This window comes from Acyrthosiphon pisum, chromosome A3 (assembly GCF_005508785.2).
Source record: "Acyrthosiphon pisum isolate AL4f chromosome A3, pea_aphid_22Mar2018_4r6ur, whole genome shotgun sequence".
Taxonomy (NCBI): Eukaryota; Metazoa; Arthropoda; class Insecta; order Hemiptera; family Aphididae; genus Acyrthosiphon; species Acyrthosiphon pisum.
In genome coordinates this window covers 16,734,054-16,755,692 of record NC_042496.1, presented here as the reverse complement: position 1 = coordinate 16,755,692, position 21,639 = coordinate 16,734,054, and the positions used below count along the sequence as shown (strand labels likewise).

The 21,639-nt window shown below is 28.4% G+C and overlaps 2 protein-coding genes across 6 annotated transcripts in view; one reads left to right on the top strand and one right to left on the bottom strand.

Moving 5' to 3' along the window:
• The window catches only part of LOC100169105 (maltase 2), a 61,854-nt gene that overhangs the window by 7,442 nt on the left and 32,773 nt on the right, over positions 1–21,639 (top strand). The gene's annotated exons all lie outside the window — the stretch shown is intronic.
• LOC100162356 (putative phospholipase B-like lamina ancestor) overlaps positions 1–21,639 on the bottom strand; it is a 31,575-nt gene continuing 9,936 nt past the window's right edge. The window contains exons 1-9 of one of the 4 annotated variants that reach the window (XM_003246651.3): positions 17,833–18,113; positions 3,106–3,539; positions 2,893–3,042; positions 2,554–2,800; positions 2,389–2,489; positions 2,029–2,184; positions 1,705–1,948; positions 1,382–1,627; positions 1–600 (exon numbers count right to left, since the gene is read on the bottom strand). In XM_003246651.3, coding sequence (XP_003246699.1) covers positions 55–600; positions 1,382–1,627; positions 1,705–1,948; positions 2,029–2,184; positions 2,389–2,489; positions 2,554–2,800; positions 2,893–3,042; positions 3,106–3,215 — 1,800 coding nt within the window. In that variant the 5' untranslated portion in view covers positions 3,216–3,539; positions 17,833–18,113 and the 3' untranslated portion in view covers positions 1–54. Of the gene's footprint in view, positions 601–1,106; positions 1,317–1,381; positions 1,628–1,704; positions 1,949–2,028; positions 2,185–2,388; positions 2,490–2,553; positions 2,801–2,892; positions 3,043–3,105; positions 3,540–17,832; positions 18,114–21,639 lie in introns of those variants that run through there. The other 3 variants (XM_029491084.1, XM_001948052.5, XM_016807103.2) reach the window with 3 other exon arrangements.

Here is a 21,639-nt window from a genome sequence, read left to right as displayed (position 1 = left end):
ACACGGGTAGTATAATATTATAGTATTGCGATACGCATGCAAGATCTCCAGTCATCATTTCCAAACCCAAACGACGCCCTCCACTTCGAAGTCCCAGACATCCGGGTGCCCGTAATGCGGCAAGTGCCTGATTGGGCTCTCGGACCACCGGAACGGTTCGACCTCGGAGCGGTCCATGGTGAACGGTGGCCCGGAGGCCGCGTAGTAACCGTTCATGTTCGCCGAAGTGACCTTTAGGTCCACCGTTCCCGTGAAGCACTTGTCCACGTCCAACTTGTCGTCGGACGCCGCGGACGACGGTAGCCGGTTCGTGACGATCGTCGTCCGGTCGTCTTTTAGCGGCGCCGTGGCGTCGGCCGACTGGAGCCGGTTGGCTGCGGTCAGCTGTTCCACAAACGACTGATTGGCGAACCGGCGGAACATGGCGTTGGTCTTGACGCCCAGCAGGTCTGTTCGGCCGATCAGTGACATTTCGGTGCCCCGCATCAGGTCCACAAGCGTTCCAATGTCGGTGACGTTCAGCTGTCCGCTGCGCAGTATGTTTGCCACCGGGTGATCAGCAGCGTCCCGTCCGTCAGCGCCCGACATGTAAACAGTTTCCTGCGAACCGCACAAGAGACGATTTAAAAAAAAAAAAAAAAACATTTCTCGGGCAAAGCGTTTATAAAATACATGAAGTACCTATATTGCACTTAAATATATTGGCGCGAGGCCTCATATTTATGTTTTTCAACGGGTCTCAGGAGTATAACAACACTGAAAATGTGTGTGGTAGCTAGAAGTTGGTCCTATATAAGTAGACGTTTGACGTCTCGAAACTTTTTAACCGTTATTTCGATCTAAAACGTACAAACAGTGAAATGTTGACGATGGGCTAAATTGTTTAAGTTATTACATAGTTTTTAAAAATATATATTTGCATTTACCTATACTGTAATACTGTATATCGATGTATATTATGTTTTTGCAGAGAAAAAGGAATACTTTTAATTGTTGAATGACATTTGTCGACTGTTGTGTATATAAATGATTTTTGGAAAGTGAAAATCAGTCCGTCACGTTAGCCTAATTGTATAAACTATACCTAGGTATATTATGGCTGTATATATTATTTACATATTTAGTGTCTCAAATATAGTGAATATGGCGAAATATTTAACCCGCAGATGTAATATATTTGGGTATTTTTTTTATGGCTGTGGGTAGTCGACATTCGTCTTGATGTCTAAATGTGCGCGTACTCATGCTGAATCTTCTTTGGAAGTGTATGTCGAGGGGATAGTGCACATTTTAGACCGATCGCGCTAGCATGAAACCTAGAAAATACATTCACCATAGTCCATAGTGTACGAACTAATTGCGCGATATTTAAACAACTGACCTTGAGACACGGATTACTATTGCTGACCCAATAACCGGTGGACAAAAGTGTTTTTGAAAGTTCTTCGTAGCTAACAATGCCGGGCATTTGTTCGATGACTCCAAATGCAATTGATGTGCTATTTGTGCTGATGACCAGCCACTGTTTGTTTCCGGTGCCGCTATTGTTTCTCGAAAACACCTCATACCATTTCTTACTGTTACTCGCTAAACGATTGGCCGCCATGATTCTTGCACCCAACAGGACCTGTTGAAACACAATTTTCCTTTAAAAAACTCTACATTGTATATTTGTATTCTTAAGCACTGTGAATGTTTAAATACTTGATCGGTCTTCATTATCTTTTCCCAGAGTTGTCTGTTGTTATTTTGTAATTCTGTCCCTACAACAGTAGTCTCCGTCTTAGAACCTTTCTTGATGACCTTATAAAAGTCATCTTGAGAATAAATTGATCCAGGATACGACGTAAACTCAACTATCTTTCCATTAACAAGCGCACTATCGTCGCTTTGAGTTTCATGGAAACCAAAATTGTAGCGTTTCTGTATGCGCAACATTGACCCGTAACTGAAAATACGAATATTATTATTATTATTTTTAAACTATCAAAACATTGAATGCATAGACAGGTATTAACGTAAACTTACTATCCAGATGCAGATTGAGCTAATACAAAGTCAATTGGGTTAGTGCTGATAATTTTTACCAATGTAGCAGATAATGGTGGCTTATCTGGATTAAAATCTTTTGATGCGTTCCATTTTTGTTCAAAGTTTTTTAAATCCGGCATTATGTTCATCCACCTGAGAACAATCAATTGTATTTTTCACGTGAAATTACACTTTCTATCAATGTCTTACTAGTACAATATTAAATTTGGTATTAATGGGATTAATATATCAAACTGTGTTAATTAATGTAAACACATTATAAATATAAATCTACTTATGATAGTATTGACGAAAAGCTTTCAGTTTCAAACGATGAAAATAAAACAATAGACTTACAAGAAGTCCACAGATGGTATGTCAATGTCTTGTCTACTTCTTTTTACACCAAATCGCCAACCATCCTCCAATGCTTTCAATTGCGTGTAAAACATGTTAACCTAGGCAAAAATACAGTTTTATGATATTTTTTTCGAAACAGTTTTAAAAATATTTTAAAATTACTTGGTGCCAAAATGGGTCTGATTCGCCTCGTCGTTTTGCCATTCGTTTGATTTCTTCAGCATTTTCTTCTAAATACTTTCTTATTCGTTCACAGAAGTTCCTTCTCCCGATACATGTGTTTTCCACTGTGTTCTTCCAGTGCCAATAAATCATCCTCCATGTCAAACTTCCTTCCAAATATCCAGCAGCCTTAGCTTGTACGTAGTCCGGGTATTCCGCCTGAGTCTCCACTTCTAAAACTGCCCATCTAAATTTAATTATATAAAATATATATATATATACTATATAATATATAAATCACCGAGCTTTAATAATTATAAATATGATATTTGTTGTTACCCGTTTTCAGATAAATCTGGTCTATAATAAGCTCTTGCCACTCCTTTTCTAACTGTAAGCGGGTCGTTATTTTGGCCACAGAAATCAATTCTCATTCCAAATTCTTTGCTCCAAAAGGCTGTTGCGGCATATTTACCATCATACTCATTTCTGAACAAACACGCAATAATAGTCAGATGGTTATAAAACAGTTGTTAAACATCAAATTTTTACCTGATCGTTCCTCCAAAATAAAATGCTAGCAAACCCAACAAAGTAATTGCAATAATCAAACACCACGACAGTTGGGTTTGAGCCCATGATGCTCCTACAACTTTCAACATTTCTGTATCTATGGTAGAAAGTAAAGTCTATTTCTTCGGGTAATCAAACTAATTCGGTTGCCAAATTTTATTTTTCAAAATTTGGCTTAAGTTCAAACCTTGCGATTTGACTAGAATAAATTAATTTTCCTTCTCAAAAAATCTCCAATGTATTATGTCTCCTTCGGCCTTTGAACCAACTATTATAGCTAGGTTTTCAGGCTCTGGAAACTCGTTACTATTCGTCTCAACCCATCGAAATAGGAAACGACGATCGGGACCGGCAATTGTTGTGAGTTTAGATCACTAGAATCAGCCGCCTTTGATAAGATATTTGGATGACTCCTAAAAAAATAAAAAAATAAATCGTTGTATTTAAGTATTAGAGAATATACGGGCTCAGCCCTTTGTTGTTTGTTCTATTAATTTGATACTTAATAGGTATTTAGGTGTGTATTACATACAAAGCAATTGTAACAATGATTGTGTATATTTTAATTTAAACTAAAAATAAATATAGACGAAAAATGATTGTTTATAGTTCAGAAAATACATTTTACATTTTTCAGTATCAGATATATAGTTTTAATCAGTAGTCATTTTAAGAAATTAATTATTTTTATTTATTTTTAACCATTATAAATTATAATAATTAATAGTTTTACAATTGTTTCACTATACATATTTGTAATATCAGAACATATTACATAGTATACGTTTCCAAGTACCTATTATATTTTAACATACAAGAACTGTCAATATAGATGGCCTGGTTGGGTATTTAAGTATTTAATGCGTAACTGGTAGATTGAACTGGCGTTTATTCTACCGGGTGCATTAAGTTTTTGTCACCCTCCTCTGCCATTTTCTTAGTTCAAATTTTAAGTAAATAGTGATTCTAAATTCTAATATAGTAATATATTACAAAACTGATAAAAAAAGATTTGTTAGCTGTACATTTGTAAGCTTACTCAATGATCACTGATGCTTATGGTTTCTAAAAGAACTTATAAATATTGAGATTTTTGTATGCTTTGGATTCGATTATTTAATCACAATTCCTCAACTCTATAATATAGTATCTATTGATAATTACCGAGTGTTGAACATTGAATAATATAGGTATATTATATATTTATATACGCCACGACCGACGGCTACCTATCATAATATTTTAAAATATAATAATGATAATAATATTATAATATTTATATATACACCCATATAACGCATCTTATATCTATAATCATCTTCAATGATATGACAATGTAAATTGTTAAGGTTTTGTGTGTATTTAAGATATATAAGTCGCCTATATGGCTATTTATATTTATATAATATATATATATATATTATATGTATAACAACAGGAAATTGTTCACATACATAAAAACGGAATACGCGGTAACAAACTAGAGGACCTTGATGAGTTTCTTGTTCCAAGTGGAGTCTATGACCTTAACGAGGTCGATACGTTTTAGTTTTGTATATTATTATTATTATTACTTATTTTTGTATTTTCGAAAATATAATTTCTTCTTCTTATATCCGAGCGCTGCATTGCCATAAAATGCCAACTCGTCTGCAGTGAATAGAATTGATAGATTTAAAAACATATCAGAGTAAATATATTTCAACACTGTAAGGTGAAGTCTCTCTTCACTGATGTTTATAATCATAATCACAATGTGAATTATTATAATTTATAATATGGTCCAAACTCTGCATTTATAATACTTAATTTATATTATAGGCGGAAAAATTATCTATTCACTTTTTGAAGTAGAATAATGAGATATAGGTACCTATATGTTATATTTTATCTTTAATACATTTATAGTGTATAGTTATTAAAGATAACGCGCCACACCCGCAACCCGCCCGCATGTGTTGTCACCATCTTACAAACGTACAAAATAGCAAATTATACGTAAATAATACTCCATTTTACTCTGTAATTTGTTTATTATTAGAGTGAATTTACCTATATAGTAAGATTTAAAAGTAAGATAATTAGCTAGGGCAATGTAGCATTTTAAAATGCTCATAACTTGCTTTATAATTAAAATGTCAATCTTGGCAGTGGCGCCGATCTATATTTCATATTATGGGCAAAAAATGCTGGTTTTAGACCCACCTACTTAAAAATAAAGGTTATCTACTCTCGAATAGTGCATTATAATCAGGATATACTGCCTTCAAATATTAAATACCACTAATGACTGATCACTTATTATCACCCAACCTGGCTACTCATAAATAGTCTGGAGAATATTCTCCAGTTGATACCCGTGTTCGGCGCCATTGCACCTTGGTAATAATCTTACTTTTAAATCTTATTGTATGCCAATTCACTCTAATTTAAAAGAATAACAGAGTAAAATGGAATATTGTAATTATTTGTAAACGTAAAAATATATATGTTATGCGTTTGTAAGACGTGGGCAATATAATACATGCGGGTGTGGCGTCCTCTTAATTTAAAATAATATCCATTTTATTGGGTACAAATGTTGGTAGTAGATACTTCTATCTAGCGTTTTATAATAAAAAATTAAAAGGTATACCAATTCTATTTTAATAAATTGAACTGTGGGAGAGAAAAATTAAAATTTACAAATAAATGTAAATTTATAAAACAAATTAACCAATAACCACTCACTTTTTGAAGTAGAATAACAATATAGATGTGATACTACTCATTTTTTATTTTTTATAAATGACCTCAAAATATCGTTAGTTATTTGTATTCATTACCTATAGGTACTTCTCATTTATATACCAATAATCATTATTACAATTTACAATAAGTATTCTTAAAGATACATTTTTCATTAGAAATGTTACAATTTCAAGCGATAATCCTAAAAAAATAAAAAAAATAAATACTAGGTAGTCACGTGCATAAAATAATCTAATGACAATTAGCTGATATGAACCTTTCTGGTTAGATTAGGTTCTTTCTTATTACGATTTACACATTTATAATGTATAAACAAAGCACCTGAAGGTTAAAAAATTAAGTGTGCTTACTGCTTAGTGCCTATCTTAACAGTGTCGGTAACATTAAGTTATAATATAGATGATTCAGCAGGGTGAGCTATAACATAAAATAAGATAAGAATTCATATTTTGTACCTATAGGTGTATACATTTTAATTTCAATCATTTGATTATTATAATCAATGGACCATTTGTTTTTCATTCAATATAACGTACATTGAGTTATTATGTTAAAATAATGTGGATTGTTGGTTATTAATTATTATAATATAAATTTATATCATATATATCACGAGCCTTTTGTAATATAAGGCGCCAAGGATTTTTTTTAATAAACTGACCCGCAGGAGAGAAAAATTGAATTTCATTGCACGCGTGCTTAAATAGTCACCATAGTCGCAATTTCAACCTTTGAACTGGGGGGTAGGGGCTGAATATATTAAAGGCAAACAGACCATTGAAATATAGAATTTTAAAATTGTATGTCCTAGATTTTTTTTTTTTTGGAGGGGGGGCTTAGACACATGTATTTTGATGTTCTGAGTAGGTAACGCATTTTTTAGTAGTGAAAAATAAAAGAAACTGTTTTGTTTCAAAGATAATATTTTTAATAATGTTATTGTTACACTCGGAAAAACTCAATTTTGATGCCTTTTAAATATTTTTTAATTATCTATTACATAATAATATTATATATGGTTACTATTTGGAATTTAAAATAGAATGATTATTATTTAGTATCCAAAACTCCAAAAAACTAAACCATATACTCATAAGAGACTTCGAAATGTAAGAAATGGTACATTAATACCTATATATATAATTTTTTAATCCAAATACACGTCAACTGTATAAGTGTAAATATGTATATATATATTATTATAAAATGTAAGTATTAATTAATAATTACTTATTAACCTGATATTGCTTGCCGTTTGGCCATTGGGTGATAATATAACAAACCTAAAAACCCATCTATAATCTATGTATATAAATATAATTATATGTGATCAGATACATTATTAGCACATTCGTAGTTATATATTATTTATGTATTAAATTAGTCCTGCGTGTGTCACTATAATATTATCTTCATTCTTAATACTTTATTACTATAAGAAGTTTGCAGTTAATTGAAGGAAAAAAAATTACCTCTATATAATATTTTAACTATACCATAATGTTGAATAACTTTTCGTTGAAATGTTTCAATAATGGATAGTGTGTATAATATAAAATTATAAACACATTTAGTAGTGAGATAGTTCGTTTAAGTTGTACGAAATTCGTAAAAAAAAAACAACAGAATACAATAACATTATGTATAGGTACAAAAATATGTTTTAATCCTTTTTGTTTGTATAAGCCGTATGCCAATAATGCAAACGTGCTGTTTTATAAAATCGTATAATAATTGTATGTGTGATGTTTCACAGACCGTGAAAAACCGTTAACATTTTCATTAAAAAGATATATATATCTATTATTCGATTGTTTGAATGGATATAATATCAGCTATTCAGCTCTGACTGAAAAAATCATTTCGCGTATGTTCGTATAATGGATACGATGCGTACCTATTAGTGTAATAGTAAATTACATGCACAACGCACCCGCAAACGATACCTGTAGCGTATTTATACAAGTACCTATTATAGATAGAATCGTTAAAATAGCTGTGATTAATTTTGCAACATGAACTTCGACCGGGATTTAACTATTATAAATATTTATAAATTAATATTTATTTTTATAAATATTTTTTGTTTGGAAATATTTTATTGTGTAAATTTATTATTTAATTATTATACGCACATGCCTGCTTTATAGCTGCTTACGTCCGTAACACGCTTTGTATACCTACACTTTTAAAATTTTAAAACTGACATATTATAATGTTATATACTTATAGGTAATGATTATATATTATAATATTCATCGTGTTACGTCCACATGAATATTCAACAATTATCGCTATGTTATTTGTAACTTTACATATACCTACTACACATATAAAAATATATCATAATTCATATTTCATAATCATTAAAGGTTTGAAGTCGATATTATAATATAAATTTGTGAATACGTTTTTATTCTATATTATAAAGCAGTATGATGCAATTTATCTAGAGTGAAATTGACTTAACTAAAATATGTCATTTTGATTCATTAGTTTTCTAACATAAATTTTCTTACTTAAATATTATGTATTATAATATAGATTATAATAAAATATAGGTAATCAGTATAAAAATATACAAGGTTACGTCATTCTTTATGTATAGAATATATTATGTTTAAATATACTTCCATAGGTATCTACATCTTTCCTTATTTCCGTATTCTTGTCTAACAAAAGAAGAAAATAATATAATGATAGGTACCTATAATGCTATCATAATACGGTTTGATTTTATACAGTATAAAATATAACTTACATTTTATAGTTACGATTAGTTAATCATACATTTTACTAATCCTCAATTCAATGGCCAACCAGCAATGAATATTGAGAAGACGAGGATACAATCTTTTTTTCTTTCATTAATCTTCGATATACTATCCAGGTGAATATAATTTTTTTTTTAGAGAGAGAGTGAGAGATAAGGGTAGAAAATTCAATTTATATAGGTATAGGTGACATCATTATTGTATAAGGTTAAATGCTTTCATCAAAGTTGAAAGTATTATATACTATTTAGGAAATACTCGAACCAAAACATATAATAATAAAATATGAATGAATGATGAATCATATAGGTAATAAATGTTTTACCTACCTAACTAACCTACCTACCTGCCTAATTGATACAATAATATGAATGGAAGACTGCTCCGTTGATCAATAGGCACTCAATGTCAAATATTAAAATATGTTGTATAGCAGTCATTAATAGTTTTGCAATGAGGTGTTAATGCGTAAAAAAAATTGCTGCAACTGAGCTAGTTAAAATTATTATTGTAGCCCACCAGGGAGACACGCGTGCAAATATATTGCAAGTTCGACCTGAGAGCTCCAAGGACAACCGATTGTTTTTTATAGCGTTCATAACATTGAATTTATTTTTTCGTTATTATTTGTAATTATCGTAATCCAAGTTGAGGACTCTACGTGTAGGGCTTATAGGGTTATATTTTATGATGGGATATATCAGTATGACAGTATTCGATAACAGCGTGAAGTTTATGAATATATTTGCGCATCTCGATATTGCTGCCACACGGTAACCCAAATAACTTAATAGTTAAAATATTATATTATATAGACGAGACGTTAAAATCGTTTCGTCGTTTCCTTTTTTTCATAAATTACTGTAAATAGTTATTTGAAAGTTCCAATGGCAGAGTCGCTTATATATTTTTGCATGACTGCAAACGCCTTAATACCTTATATTATAATATATACGTACCTATACCTATAGACATTACGCACTTACGTGTAAATTTATAAACACACGCTGCTCTCTCTAAATTAACGTCAATGATTACAACATTTTTGCATGCTATTTTCACTAAATATAGAATATTGTGTCATTCACAAAGTAGCTTGGTATGTATATTGTCCGTGTGGTAAACATTTCTTTCACTACCAGCAGCACTTGTCTAATTGTCTTATAGGTAGCCGAGAAGTGGTTTCCCCTTCTTCGTCTTATTCGATTATTATCAACAGCTGTTGGTCGACTGACCAGAGACCACCCCTACAACAGCGGTGTTTTAAAAAAAGTAACTTTATCTAGCTGTTACTTTTGGTTATTAATTAACATTTAACATCGTCATCTTACGTGAATCGGTACATTATACGCAGACACTCGAAACTTACTGTACATAGAGTGTTTTTTGTTGAAGTGGGTGTAAAATTACTATATTTGCTTTAATTATTAAGAAATTATCTTAATTGGATTTTATTAATTGGAATATGGAGGTGTAATTATATGATCTTTTATCGTAAATCGTAATACACAATCAAATCATTTTAAGTGGTCTAAATATTATAATTATATTATCATAATCGACTATGCCTATGTACTGCTGTTAATTATTATTGTATACCTAAGTTATGACTTATAAGTCTAGAGCTCAGATTTAATTGTTCTAAAAATATCAATAAAATGCCCTTTCAAAATATGTATTTACGTCCTAAAAACTCTGAAAAATGTCCTAAAAATATTAAAAATGCATTTAACATTTAGAATTGTGTATAACGTTTATAAAAAAAAAAAAAAACGAGTAAAAAGTTAAATTTGACTAATTACATTTGTATAACACTATACTACTGTTGTACTGCACTGTAATACTCCGATAAAGGTTATATGCAATTAAATCGGCTAATTTGTTGGTGTGACAAAAAGGTAAATTCACGCTTTGTCTAATTTAAAACTAGATTACCTGATGTGATATAATTCAGAATGAAAATGATTTATTTTACGAAATTCGAAGTTCTGTTTTATATTTTAAAGAAGTCAATTTTTTTTGTCATATTACGAGAATAAATATGCAGACATTCAAATAAAAAAGATGCAAATGCATTGTAATCCGAACCCTACATTTCGACAATTTTAAACTTTTTTGAAAATATATTTCGTAAATTTGCTAGCGTTATCACTTTATATTTTTTAAATTGTTTAATGATGTACTATAATAATATATGATAATATATCATTTTTAATTTCATATTCCAAATCAAAATATTATTTGGAGTATTATTTTAGTAAAGAAAAAAATCAAATTTTTAATGAGTTGTTAATTAGTATTATATAACTTCAAATACTTACCTAGCTATTTTACTAATGGAGATTAAGTAATCGTTCAAAATTCGATTTTAGATTTTAAGCGGAGCGATGAATGTATTGATTTTTAATGATGTGTGTTTTTTTTATTCTTTTTCGTGTCTGTATACAGGATAAGTACCCGAAATAGTGCTTCGATTTTCAACTTCATTACCTTGTTCGATGGGAAAGTGAATCTAGTTGGTGCATTGGGGGAAAAAAATAAGAAAAACCGGGTTTTCGGCAAAATCGATTTTGGTTTTTGGTGTAACTCTAAAAAAAATGGCCCTAAATACATGACAATTTCACTGGTTTATATTAGCATTTTCTATACAAGATAAAATTTTTAAAATATTTTGATTTGTTTTGAACTGTTTAAGGACATTTTCATTTTCCAATTTTTTTTAGTATTTTTTTCTTTGAATATCAATAAAATTTTATTTGTTTAAGTAAAAAAGGTTTAAAATTTGATACAAGGCTCTTAATATATTGTTAAAATAACATATGAAAAATATTAATAATCCATGTAAACAATTTTTTTTTATAAACATTTAAAGTTCAAACGTTGACAAAACACGTATACAAATCACGAAAATGTGCAAATTATTTTGAGTTAGAAATTCCTAAAAAATTTACTTTTTAAATCTAAGATTTGAAAATGTAATATAAGTTTCCTCATATATTTGTCTACCTTTATCAAAAAAAAAAAAAAAAAATGTATACAAGAAAGTCAAATTAAATTTTTATGAGCGTATGAAGTTAATATTTTTAAAACATTGGATCTTCTCTCGATTGCTCATATGTAGCGATTTTCTTATTTTGTTGTAATTTAAAAACAATTAACTGTAGATACATAAAAATTTCGCTGAATGTTTATATTCCTACTTTCTATACACCATTAAATTTAGGAAATATTTTGAGTTGTTTTAAATTGTTTATAGATAATTTCAAATTTAAATTTTTTTTTTCTATAAATATCAATAAAATTTGTTGGGCCATAAAGCATGAAAATGTAATACAGGGCTTAATTAAATGAATTTAGCGATTTTCTAATTTTGTTGTAATTCAAAAACGACTAACCGTAGACACTTAAAATTTATATCATATATTTATTTTAATAAATTAATAATGTATGTTATTATTCGAAATGTAAAAAACTTGAAAAAATATAATAATAAAAAATAATTGTAAACATTATTTTTTTCAAAATTTCGTTTTGCATATACATATGATAGTAATAATAAATGATTATATATAATAACATACAGCTTTGTTATGTATAAAAAAAAAAAGATCTCTGAGGAACACATAATCGTCATACTCGCTGTTAATTATCTAACTCATCCTGCAGGATGAATATACACGCACGATATGCCAGATGTATGTGGTTTGTGTTCATTTATAATTGGTCATTAATCATTAATCATTGTAAGAATTATATAGGGTGTTTATATTTTTGTTAAGTAACTTGTTTGTAACTCCTCAGCCAATCAAAACTCTGTAATTATTATGTAGTTTTTAACATAATAAATATTATGTATAATAATCATATTGTGACATTTAAGTTTTTTTTATACATATACAGACACATATTATATAATTTGACGCACTTAATGCACTAAATTTTAATTCAATATAAATTGAATTTGAAATAGTTTTATTTTTGAAACCTCATCGATTTACTTTTATATCAGGTACCAACTAGGTAAGTAAAATTCAGTCTAATAATTATTTAAATCCTTATAATCTTTGTAATTTTTGATCTACCTATTTGAGAATCAAACATCAATGTTTAGAGGAAAATATTCTGCTTCAGAATAACAATTTTATTTACCTAATTACTTTGGGTTGAGATGTGTAGAATATACTAAAAAAGTTTTAATTTAATATAATATCACTGTATATGAAAAACGATTCTGAGCTGATTGATTGATTTCGGTGTGGCCGTTTTAAGCGGTGCCAGACACAAAAAAAAAGAAAAACACACATCATTGTAAAATCGGCTCAGAATCTAAAATTAACAGAAACTGAGTTTCTTATATTAAAAATATCACCTTGTATATAATATACAGTCATATAGATACAATATATATACATGTACATAACTTTAGTGGTTATTGGAATAATAACAATAGTTAGTTAGATTTTAAATTGTATGCTGACGCATGAGCCTGTTAACGTTGCCAAATATAGGTGATTACTTCATAAATATAAAAACATTTCAATTTGTTTAATTAAAATTTTTTTTTACGTTTTAACTAATTACCTATTCAAATAACACTCATAATAAATATTAAATACATAATATTATGTATTAATAAAAATATAGTCATCGTCAAATCAATAATTTTCAAGATATTTATGACGCCGTATGCAACTGACTAATGTTTAATACTTATACTACTAACTTGTGAAACTAGTTATAGGTTTCAAACTTTTCTCAACAGTAGATTTTTCTCGGAAAGCGGAATAGCGTGTTTTAAAATTGATATTATGTTACTTGTAATATAGCCATTACGTTTATCATTACTTTTATTTTAAATTTTTTGTCGTATAAATCTTAATTACCGCAGCTTAAAATTCAAAATATTTTTAGCCGACGCATACTTAGAAAACTCTTACGCGGTATCTCCTTAGTCATAGTGATGATCGTACTGCAGCAGTAATACATAATATAATGAACCTTCAAATGTCTAAACAATAGAATTCATTAGATTTGAGAAAATTATAAAGTGAAATGAATTATAATAATGACTATAATATTATAGTATTCACCTACCTACCTATCATCTATTATTATAATCGTACAGATATAATAACTTTAGGAACGGTACATATATTATGCCAAAAATACAGTAATGTACTATACTGGGTGATTCTTTTAACAGTTAACATTTCTTTATCGAGAAAAGACGTAGGTATGAATGTTTTTCAAATATTTTTTTTACATAATTTGAACTCATTAGAAAATATTTTGGAAAACTTCTATTTTTATTATTTTTAAGTATTAAATTATATTTAAAAATGTCATCTTCCTAAGTAAAATATGTTTCTGGGAATTTTTATAGGTAAATATTGAATTTCTAATAAATAGTTGATTATGTAGTTATATAAGTAAAATAACCAATTAATCTTAACTTTTAAAGTACCTATTTACTGTTAAAAGAATTAGTAATAAATTACCATGTATACATAATTTGATGGTCTTTTTCGCTAATTATTATCAACGAATGCATTTGCATTAACGCATTAGGACTTTCCGGGTTTTTGTTAAGTACGATGCATTTAAATTTATTTTTTTTAAATAGTTCCTGTCGCCACACTTTTTGAATACTATAATCGTAAATAATTACGGTAAATTATAGTTCCTGTGATACACTGTTACCAGATGTATACAATATACATAATATGTCTTTGTGGTATTATTGTAATAGGAAGGGAATTTATAACATCGCGTAACCCAAAATAGTAAATGAATAAAAAAAAAGATTGACTTTATATGAAAAAATAAACAAATATAAAAAGCGACAAATTGTATTTGCTTAATATAATTATATATAACACACAATTATATTATTACTTATTATTTATTATCAATAATCTAATAATTTTAGGTACTAGTGATTTCAGTTTTTTTACACTTATCACGGAAATACAGACATCGTGTTAATTGCCTACTAGTTGATAATGTATATACGAATTTAAACATAGGTACTTCCAAACTTATATAATACACATTATGTATAATGTACATAATATTATGTTATACCCACATAGTATAGGTAGGCTATAGCACATTAAGAAATTCATCAGTTGTAAGCATTGCTGTTGCTGTCGTTGTAAGAAATCCCACGAGGCCCTATTTAGATTTTATTGTTTAACTATTAACTATTGCTTGACTATAAATATAGTCATCTTTCAAATGTAAATTGTAGTTGCGTGATTGTAACTATGACATATAAGCGATAGTGCTTAAATCTCCAGCTGTTTAAATTAACTTTAATACTGATAATAGAGATTCATTTCGGTGGGTAGACACTTTTCAAGTATGGGTCGATGGGCAACCACACTGTCTATAACCAAGTTCTTTAGTAATGGTGGCTATACAATACAAATATTACATAATATAATTATTTATTATATAAAAGAAATATATATATATATAATAATATGTATGAACTGGCGGCGTACTTTTCTACTTGCCACTTTAATGTTCAATCTTCATATCTAAGCTCCAAAAGTCTACACTTGTTGAAACAACTAAAATAATCACCCTGTACCTATCTATATTATTGGTCATCTCAGTATTTTACGGCTTGTATTAAACGTTTACAGACATGACGGCTAAAATATTAAAACACTCATATTGCATCACAAAATATTTTGAGATACCTATCATATTATATCATAATATTATAATTATATCATGCGTCTCACTGTCAAAATTATGTTATACGTATAAAGGTTAAACTGTAACTTAACACGAATATTTCTTTATTTATTATTATAATTTTGTTTTTTAACAGTGTTAAATTTTAAATAAAATATATAATATTATGTTTATTAATTATTTCATACATTTTTTGTTATAAAACTTTTATGTAATATCACTAATAATATGTTAACAACGTCCCAAAACTATTTTATACATTATATTTTGTCTCAGTAAAATTAATTGTTTCATTTAAAAGAGATACCGATTTTAAATTCAAATGACCCGAAAATTAAACGGAATAATTATAATTTATATACTGTTCCCTTCCACTTGCACATTAGTTGAATTATTCTCATAGAGATTGTTACACTTCAAAGAATATTCTGGTTTATTATTATTATTTATTTCTTAGAGATGAGAGCGTTTACTGCCATTATATTACGTATTTATATGCATATCCGTATAGGCTAACAATTATTACCCATAATATCATTAGTCATAACTCATAAGTCATAACCTATACTCACTAAATTGTATCACGCATTCTATATCATTTGATAATAGTACTAAAGTATAATAGACTATATAAGAGAAAGAAAAAAGAAAAAAATGCATATTTTAATACTTGCTTATTAAACTATTTATTATGATTTTATAAATCAAAAAAGTGAAGTTTCTATTTTTTTTTTTCATTAATTTGACTTTTATCGGAATTTTTAATAATATACAAATGGTTAGTACCTATCTATAATAAAGGAAATAGGAACATTTTTGTATGTATTTTAATTTTTTTAAGATAAGGCTATACTTTCTTCCTTCAAGAAATATTAAATCTTAGGTTGAAGTAATTACGTTTAAACTTATGTTAAGGGCTTCAAATCGTCACAAAATGAGTATACACTTTATTAAATAGATATAGTCAAATTGCAAGCAATTTATCGTCGGAAAACACTATACATGCTCTGCATTGTTATAATAACACTACTATATAGGTAGAACGTGATATTAGATATTTTGAGACTTCCCTACAATATAAATAAGATGTTTACCAGAAATACAATATTATAGCGTCATTAAAATGTTGTACACCATTAAAAACTGTATTGTGGTTTTTTTAATACTGTTCTGAGTTATTAACACGACACAACTCATGGTATTTATAAATAATATACGCTTATAGGTACCAGGTACATCACAAGGGCACAACGGCCGTACCTATAATTTTATATACCGCCGAGGTATATATAGGTTACATCCACGCACAATAGATTAAAGTAATAATGTTATATTTTATCATAACCTATCTATAATGTATATAAACGATACGGTAAATAAAATAGTTAGGATTTTTATTTATTAGATCGATTTTTCTTTTTTTGCAGATGTACGCGTAGACAGGATATATATTTATATTTATACCTATTGGTGTACCTACATAATATGTGTATTTGTGGTTCAGCAGGACATTATGCATACATTGATTTAATATCTATATATGTTAAGAACATTTTAAATTTTGAATGTTTGAGGCAAATGAATTAGGGGCATTTTTTACATACACCTATTAGTTTACGAGTACAAATTTGAATCCATTTTACTTAACACTATTGATGTTGTGTGTTGTATTACTAATTATATAAAAAAAATGTTATGCGTTATCCCAAACTTCACTCATTTATGCAGTTCAACTGAAATAAAATAACTTCCTTAAATTTGTTTAAGAGAACATTTTATTGAGTATTTTCAACAACCCTGTAGTACAGCATACCAAATAAACTTAATATGTTATTGTCATTTTAAATTGCTACCAATGTCGAAAATAAATTAAATTAACAAAAAGCGGTGAATGTTTTTAAATTTGGTGTACTGCAGTATGGGTGTGTAGTATATAGTCAACTATTTTAATCTATATAAGTAAGTATGGTCTTAACGGATTTCTGCAACCACATAAATTACACATATTTTTATATTATTTAAGTGCAGTAGGAAATTCGAGACATTTTCGGAATGCGGTCTTTTCAATAACTTTTAACTTATAATTATTTCAGGATACGTTTTCGTAAAATTATTACTGTACCTAATAGAAAACTACAATTACTATTAAAATAATTTTTGGTTTGCCTATACCTACTTACTCATAATACAAAAAGGTATTTATTTTGAAATTTTTGAAAAAGATGGCCAGTTTATAGGTTTGATTTGTCAAACTATTTAAAAGTTTACTTACTTTATTGTTTCCGTTAGTTATTTTAATGACAAGTTTGGCAAGTTTTAAAGTTTAGACTGAAGACTTGCCTTCAAATTATAATAATACAATTATAATATAATATATAGGTTGGTTATGCATACCTACACCTATTACCTACTATATGTACTCGTTTGTGTGTTATAACACAGCTATTGTTATCGTTGTTAATTATAAATAACTTACCGGAGTCTCGACAGAATAAAAAGTAGAGGGCTCTGTACATAACTCTATAGGATGATTTTTTGTGCGAATTCGGTTTGAAGTAAACCATGCATGTACGTTTTCTGAGATTTCGTAAAATCGCGACCGGTGGTCCGCGAGAATAATAATCGAAAATTAAAAAAAAAAAAAATTTAAAAACACCAAATTAATAAAATATTTAGCACGTGTGTGGTGGGCGGGCGGGCTGTCGGTCGTGCGGTCGTCGTGTTTCGCGTTAACCGGCGCAGTACTGACTGAGAATTGGTTCGGCATTGGACTTTTATATATTGGTCGACCGCGATGAATAAACTTCGACGCTGATAGTAATACGACGTTTATGCACGTATGTGTGCATGATGTGTGTGTATGATGTGTTATTTAATTTGTAATATTATTATTTGAACTGCAGATTTAATATTTGCAATGTATATGGGTATATTATGTATGTACGTAGGTATTATGATTATCGTACGTGGAAGGCGGTGCCCGTTATCTATTTGTAGGTATCTATTTTATATATAATATAGGTGTAGGATGTAGTACGACACACTTGAGTATTATACGCCATACGGTGTGCGGTGTATGTTCAAAGTATATACGTAAGACACTGATTCGTAATAAGTTCGTATAGGTATAATATATATATACATAATAATAATATGACCGAATTTGGTTTATATCATGTGGTGTTTTACCTTTACCAACTATATAAACAGTTTTTTTTTGCATAGGTGCAATTTGGGGGGGGGGGTATAGGGGAGCTTAGCCCCTCCTAGTTTTATTTAATCCCCCTTAAGTTTTTAAATATATTCATTATTAAATACACCTAATAAAAAAAATATGCGGGTCTGTATTGATTTTATAAATTTAGCCCCCCCGAATCAATTGCCCAAATTGCGCCTATGCGCTCGACCAATTTTATTTATTTATAAGAATCGGATATGTGCAATTCAAGTATAATATATACTTATGCGGAGAGTCGTAAACGTGACATAAAGATTAGTAATTGATTTCAATTAATCTAACTACATTGTCTGTATATCCCGTTTACGACTAAGTCATTATTGTGTATACACTATACATACAGCGAGTACAATAAAATCTATAGTTAAAGTCGATGTTAAGTGTGCAGTGCAGTGCAGTGCACTCGAGAACACGCGTATGACACTATTTCGGAATGAGTAATTACATATTTTATTGGAAAACCTATTAATGTATTATTAAAAAACAGCATCGATAACAAAATGATTAATATATTTAAAAAAATTATTTCTGATTATAATAATAATAGTTACTAATAATCATCGATAGTTATGCGGCGTTATACTGCTATATAGTTACTAAGTACATAACATATCCGGTATACGATGAGTAAATAAGCTAACCGAGTTTCTCGTGTACTTTCTACCTGATTATAATTGAATAATGATATCGTATTTTCTACAGAATTAAAGTGTAAAGAGATATCTTTATATTTAAATATTTTAAGAGATAAAATTACATTTGTCCATTTAGCTTACGTGATACTACATCATGGTTAGATTACATAAAAAAAAGATTGTATAAAACATAACATATAACCATATATATAGGTCATCAAGTTTAAATACATTTATTTTAGTCATTTGTATAAGTTTAAGTTTAAGGTCAAAACATTATTTAGCATATTTTGTTCAATGGAATGTTTAAAAATAATATGGACTTAAGAATTGTTTGATGTTGAGCCAGTTGAGGTAAATAAGTTTATGTTGAAACTTGAAATTAAATTAAGTCAAGCATCTTTAACAATGCGTTCATTTTAACAGGTGTATATTTTTAAATGCAATATTATTGCAAATGTTTGGAATCTGTACACTAAGTATAATTAATGTTTATTGTCCACTTGCAGGTATATATAAAATATAAATTCATAGTATTATTCGTTTCGTATTTTTTTCAGGACGACTTAACATAAACAAATGTAAAAATGTAAAATTATAAAAAATAATATAGTATTTTATGTTAGATGTTCTTTATGTCAGGGTTCTGTCACCTGACAGCCTACCTTCTCATAAAAAATTATCTTGTCCATATTTTCCATCAAATAATCCTATTTGCCTATTGTATATATTTTTCTACAGATTGTTAATTTTCGATTTTAATAAGAAAATAAAAAAAGGTGGGTAAGTGGATGTCGCTCTGCTGTACAGTAGGTTAGAAGTGGGTCACTGTATAATGGACAGTATTAAATTTGAATTCAATGATATAATATCACTGTATAAGAAAAACGATTCTGAGCGGAGACGGTATATCAGTCTATGTATTAGACATATATATACTTATCTATGGTATTAAAAAAAAATTGACCTATAATGGGTATCTATAATAAATTCCGAATTAATCATATCATAATATCTATTAGGTACTTATAAGTTATAACGCGTTATACATCAACAAAAAACCGTGGTAAAATCATAGATATATGATAGTATACTTTAGAAGTTTCAAGTAGCCCACGAATAATATTATACAATCACAACAAAATAACTAAAAGAGTTATCCTAGGTTTTTAATATGTAATTTCGTCCAAATTTGTACTTTAAATGACTATAAAAATAAACCGTTTAAATGTATATTTTAGATTTTTTGGTAACAGAATTAATTACTTACGTGGAATCTTGTTTTAAATTTTTAATTCTTAGATACAAAAATTGAACATTTTATAAATTTTTAACTACAAAATAATTTTTCAAATTAAAATTTGATAAATTTTGTCAAAATTTGATCTTTAAATGCTTATAAAAAAAAATTGTGCCTATGTATTTTTAATATTTTTCAACTGATATTGTAACAATATATCAGGAGCTTTGTATTAAATTTATACACTTTTTGGCCCAACAGATAAAACTTTATTGATATTTATAGAAAAAAAAAACTAAAAAAATTGAAAACTTACAATGTCCGTAAACAGCTCAAAAAGAGTCAAATTATTTTAAAAATTTTATCGTATATATAAAATGCTAATATAAACATTCAGTGAAATTTTCAAGTTTCTACAGTCACTCGTTTTTTAATTACAACAAAATAAGAAAATCGTTACGTAAGAAATCGAGTGAATATCAAATGTTGTAAAAATATGAATTTTCTAACGCCCATAAAAATTTAATTTGAGTTTCTTATAGACATTTTTTTTTTGGTAAAGGTAGATTATCCTATAAGGAATCTTGTATTACATTTTCATATCTTAGATTTAAAAAGAAAAATTTTTATGAATTTCTAACTCGAAATAATTTGCAAATTTTCGTGATTTTTCCATATTTTGTCATTTTTTGAACTTTAAATGCTTATAAAAAAAAACTGTGACTAACGATTTTTAATATTTTTCATCTGCCTTTGAAACAATATACTAGGAGCCTTCTATTAAATTTTCAAGCTTTTTTATCCAACAAATAAAATTTTATTGATATTTTTAGAAAAAAAACTAAAAAAAAATGGAAAATGAAAATGTCCGTAAAGAGCTCAAAATAAATCAAAATATTTTGAAAATGTTATGGTGTATAGAAGATGCTAAGATAAACATTCAGTCAAAATTTCATGTGTCTACGGTCATTTTTTTTAAAGTTACACCAAAAACCAAATTCAATTTTGTGAAAAATTGATTTTGCGTAAAAATTCCCGTTTTTCCTTAATTTTTCTTTTGTTTTTCACGTCGCTTTTGAAAACTACTGGGAAATATTTTACTTTTGACCCCCCAAAGTACCAACTAGATTCACTTTCAAATCATAAAAGTTACTGTTGAAGAAAATCGAA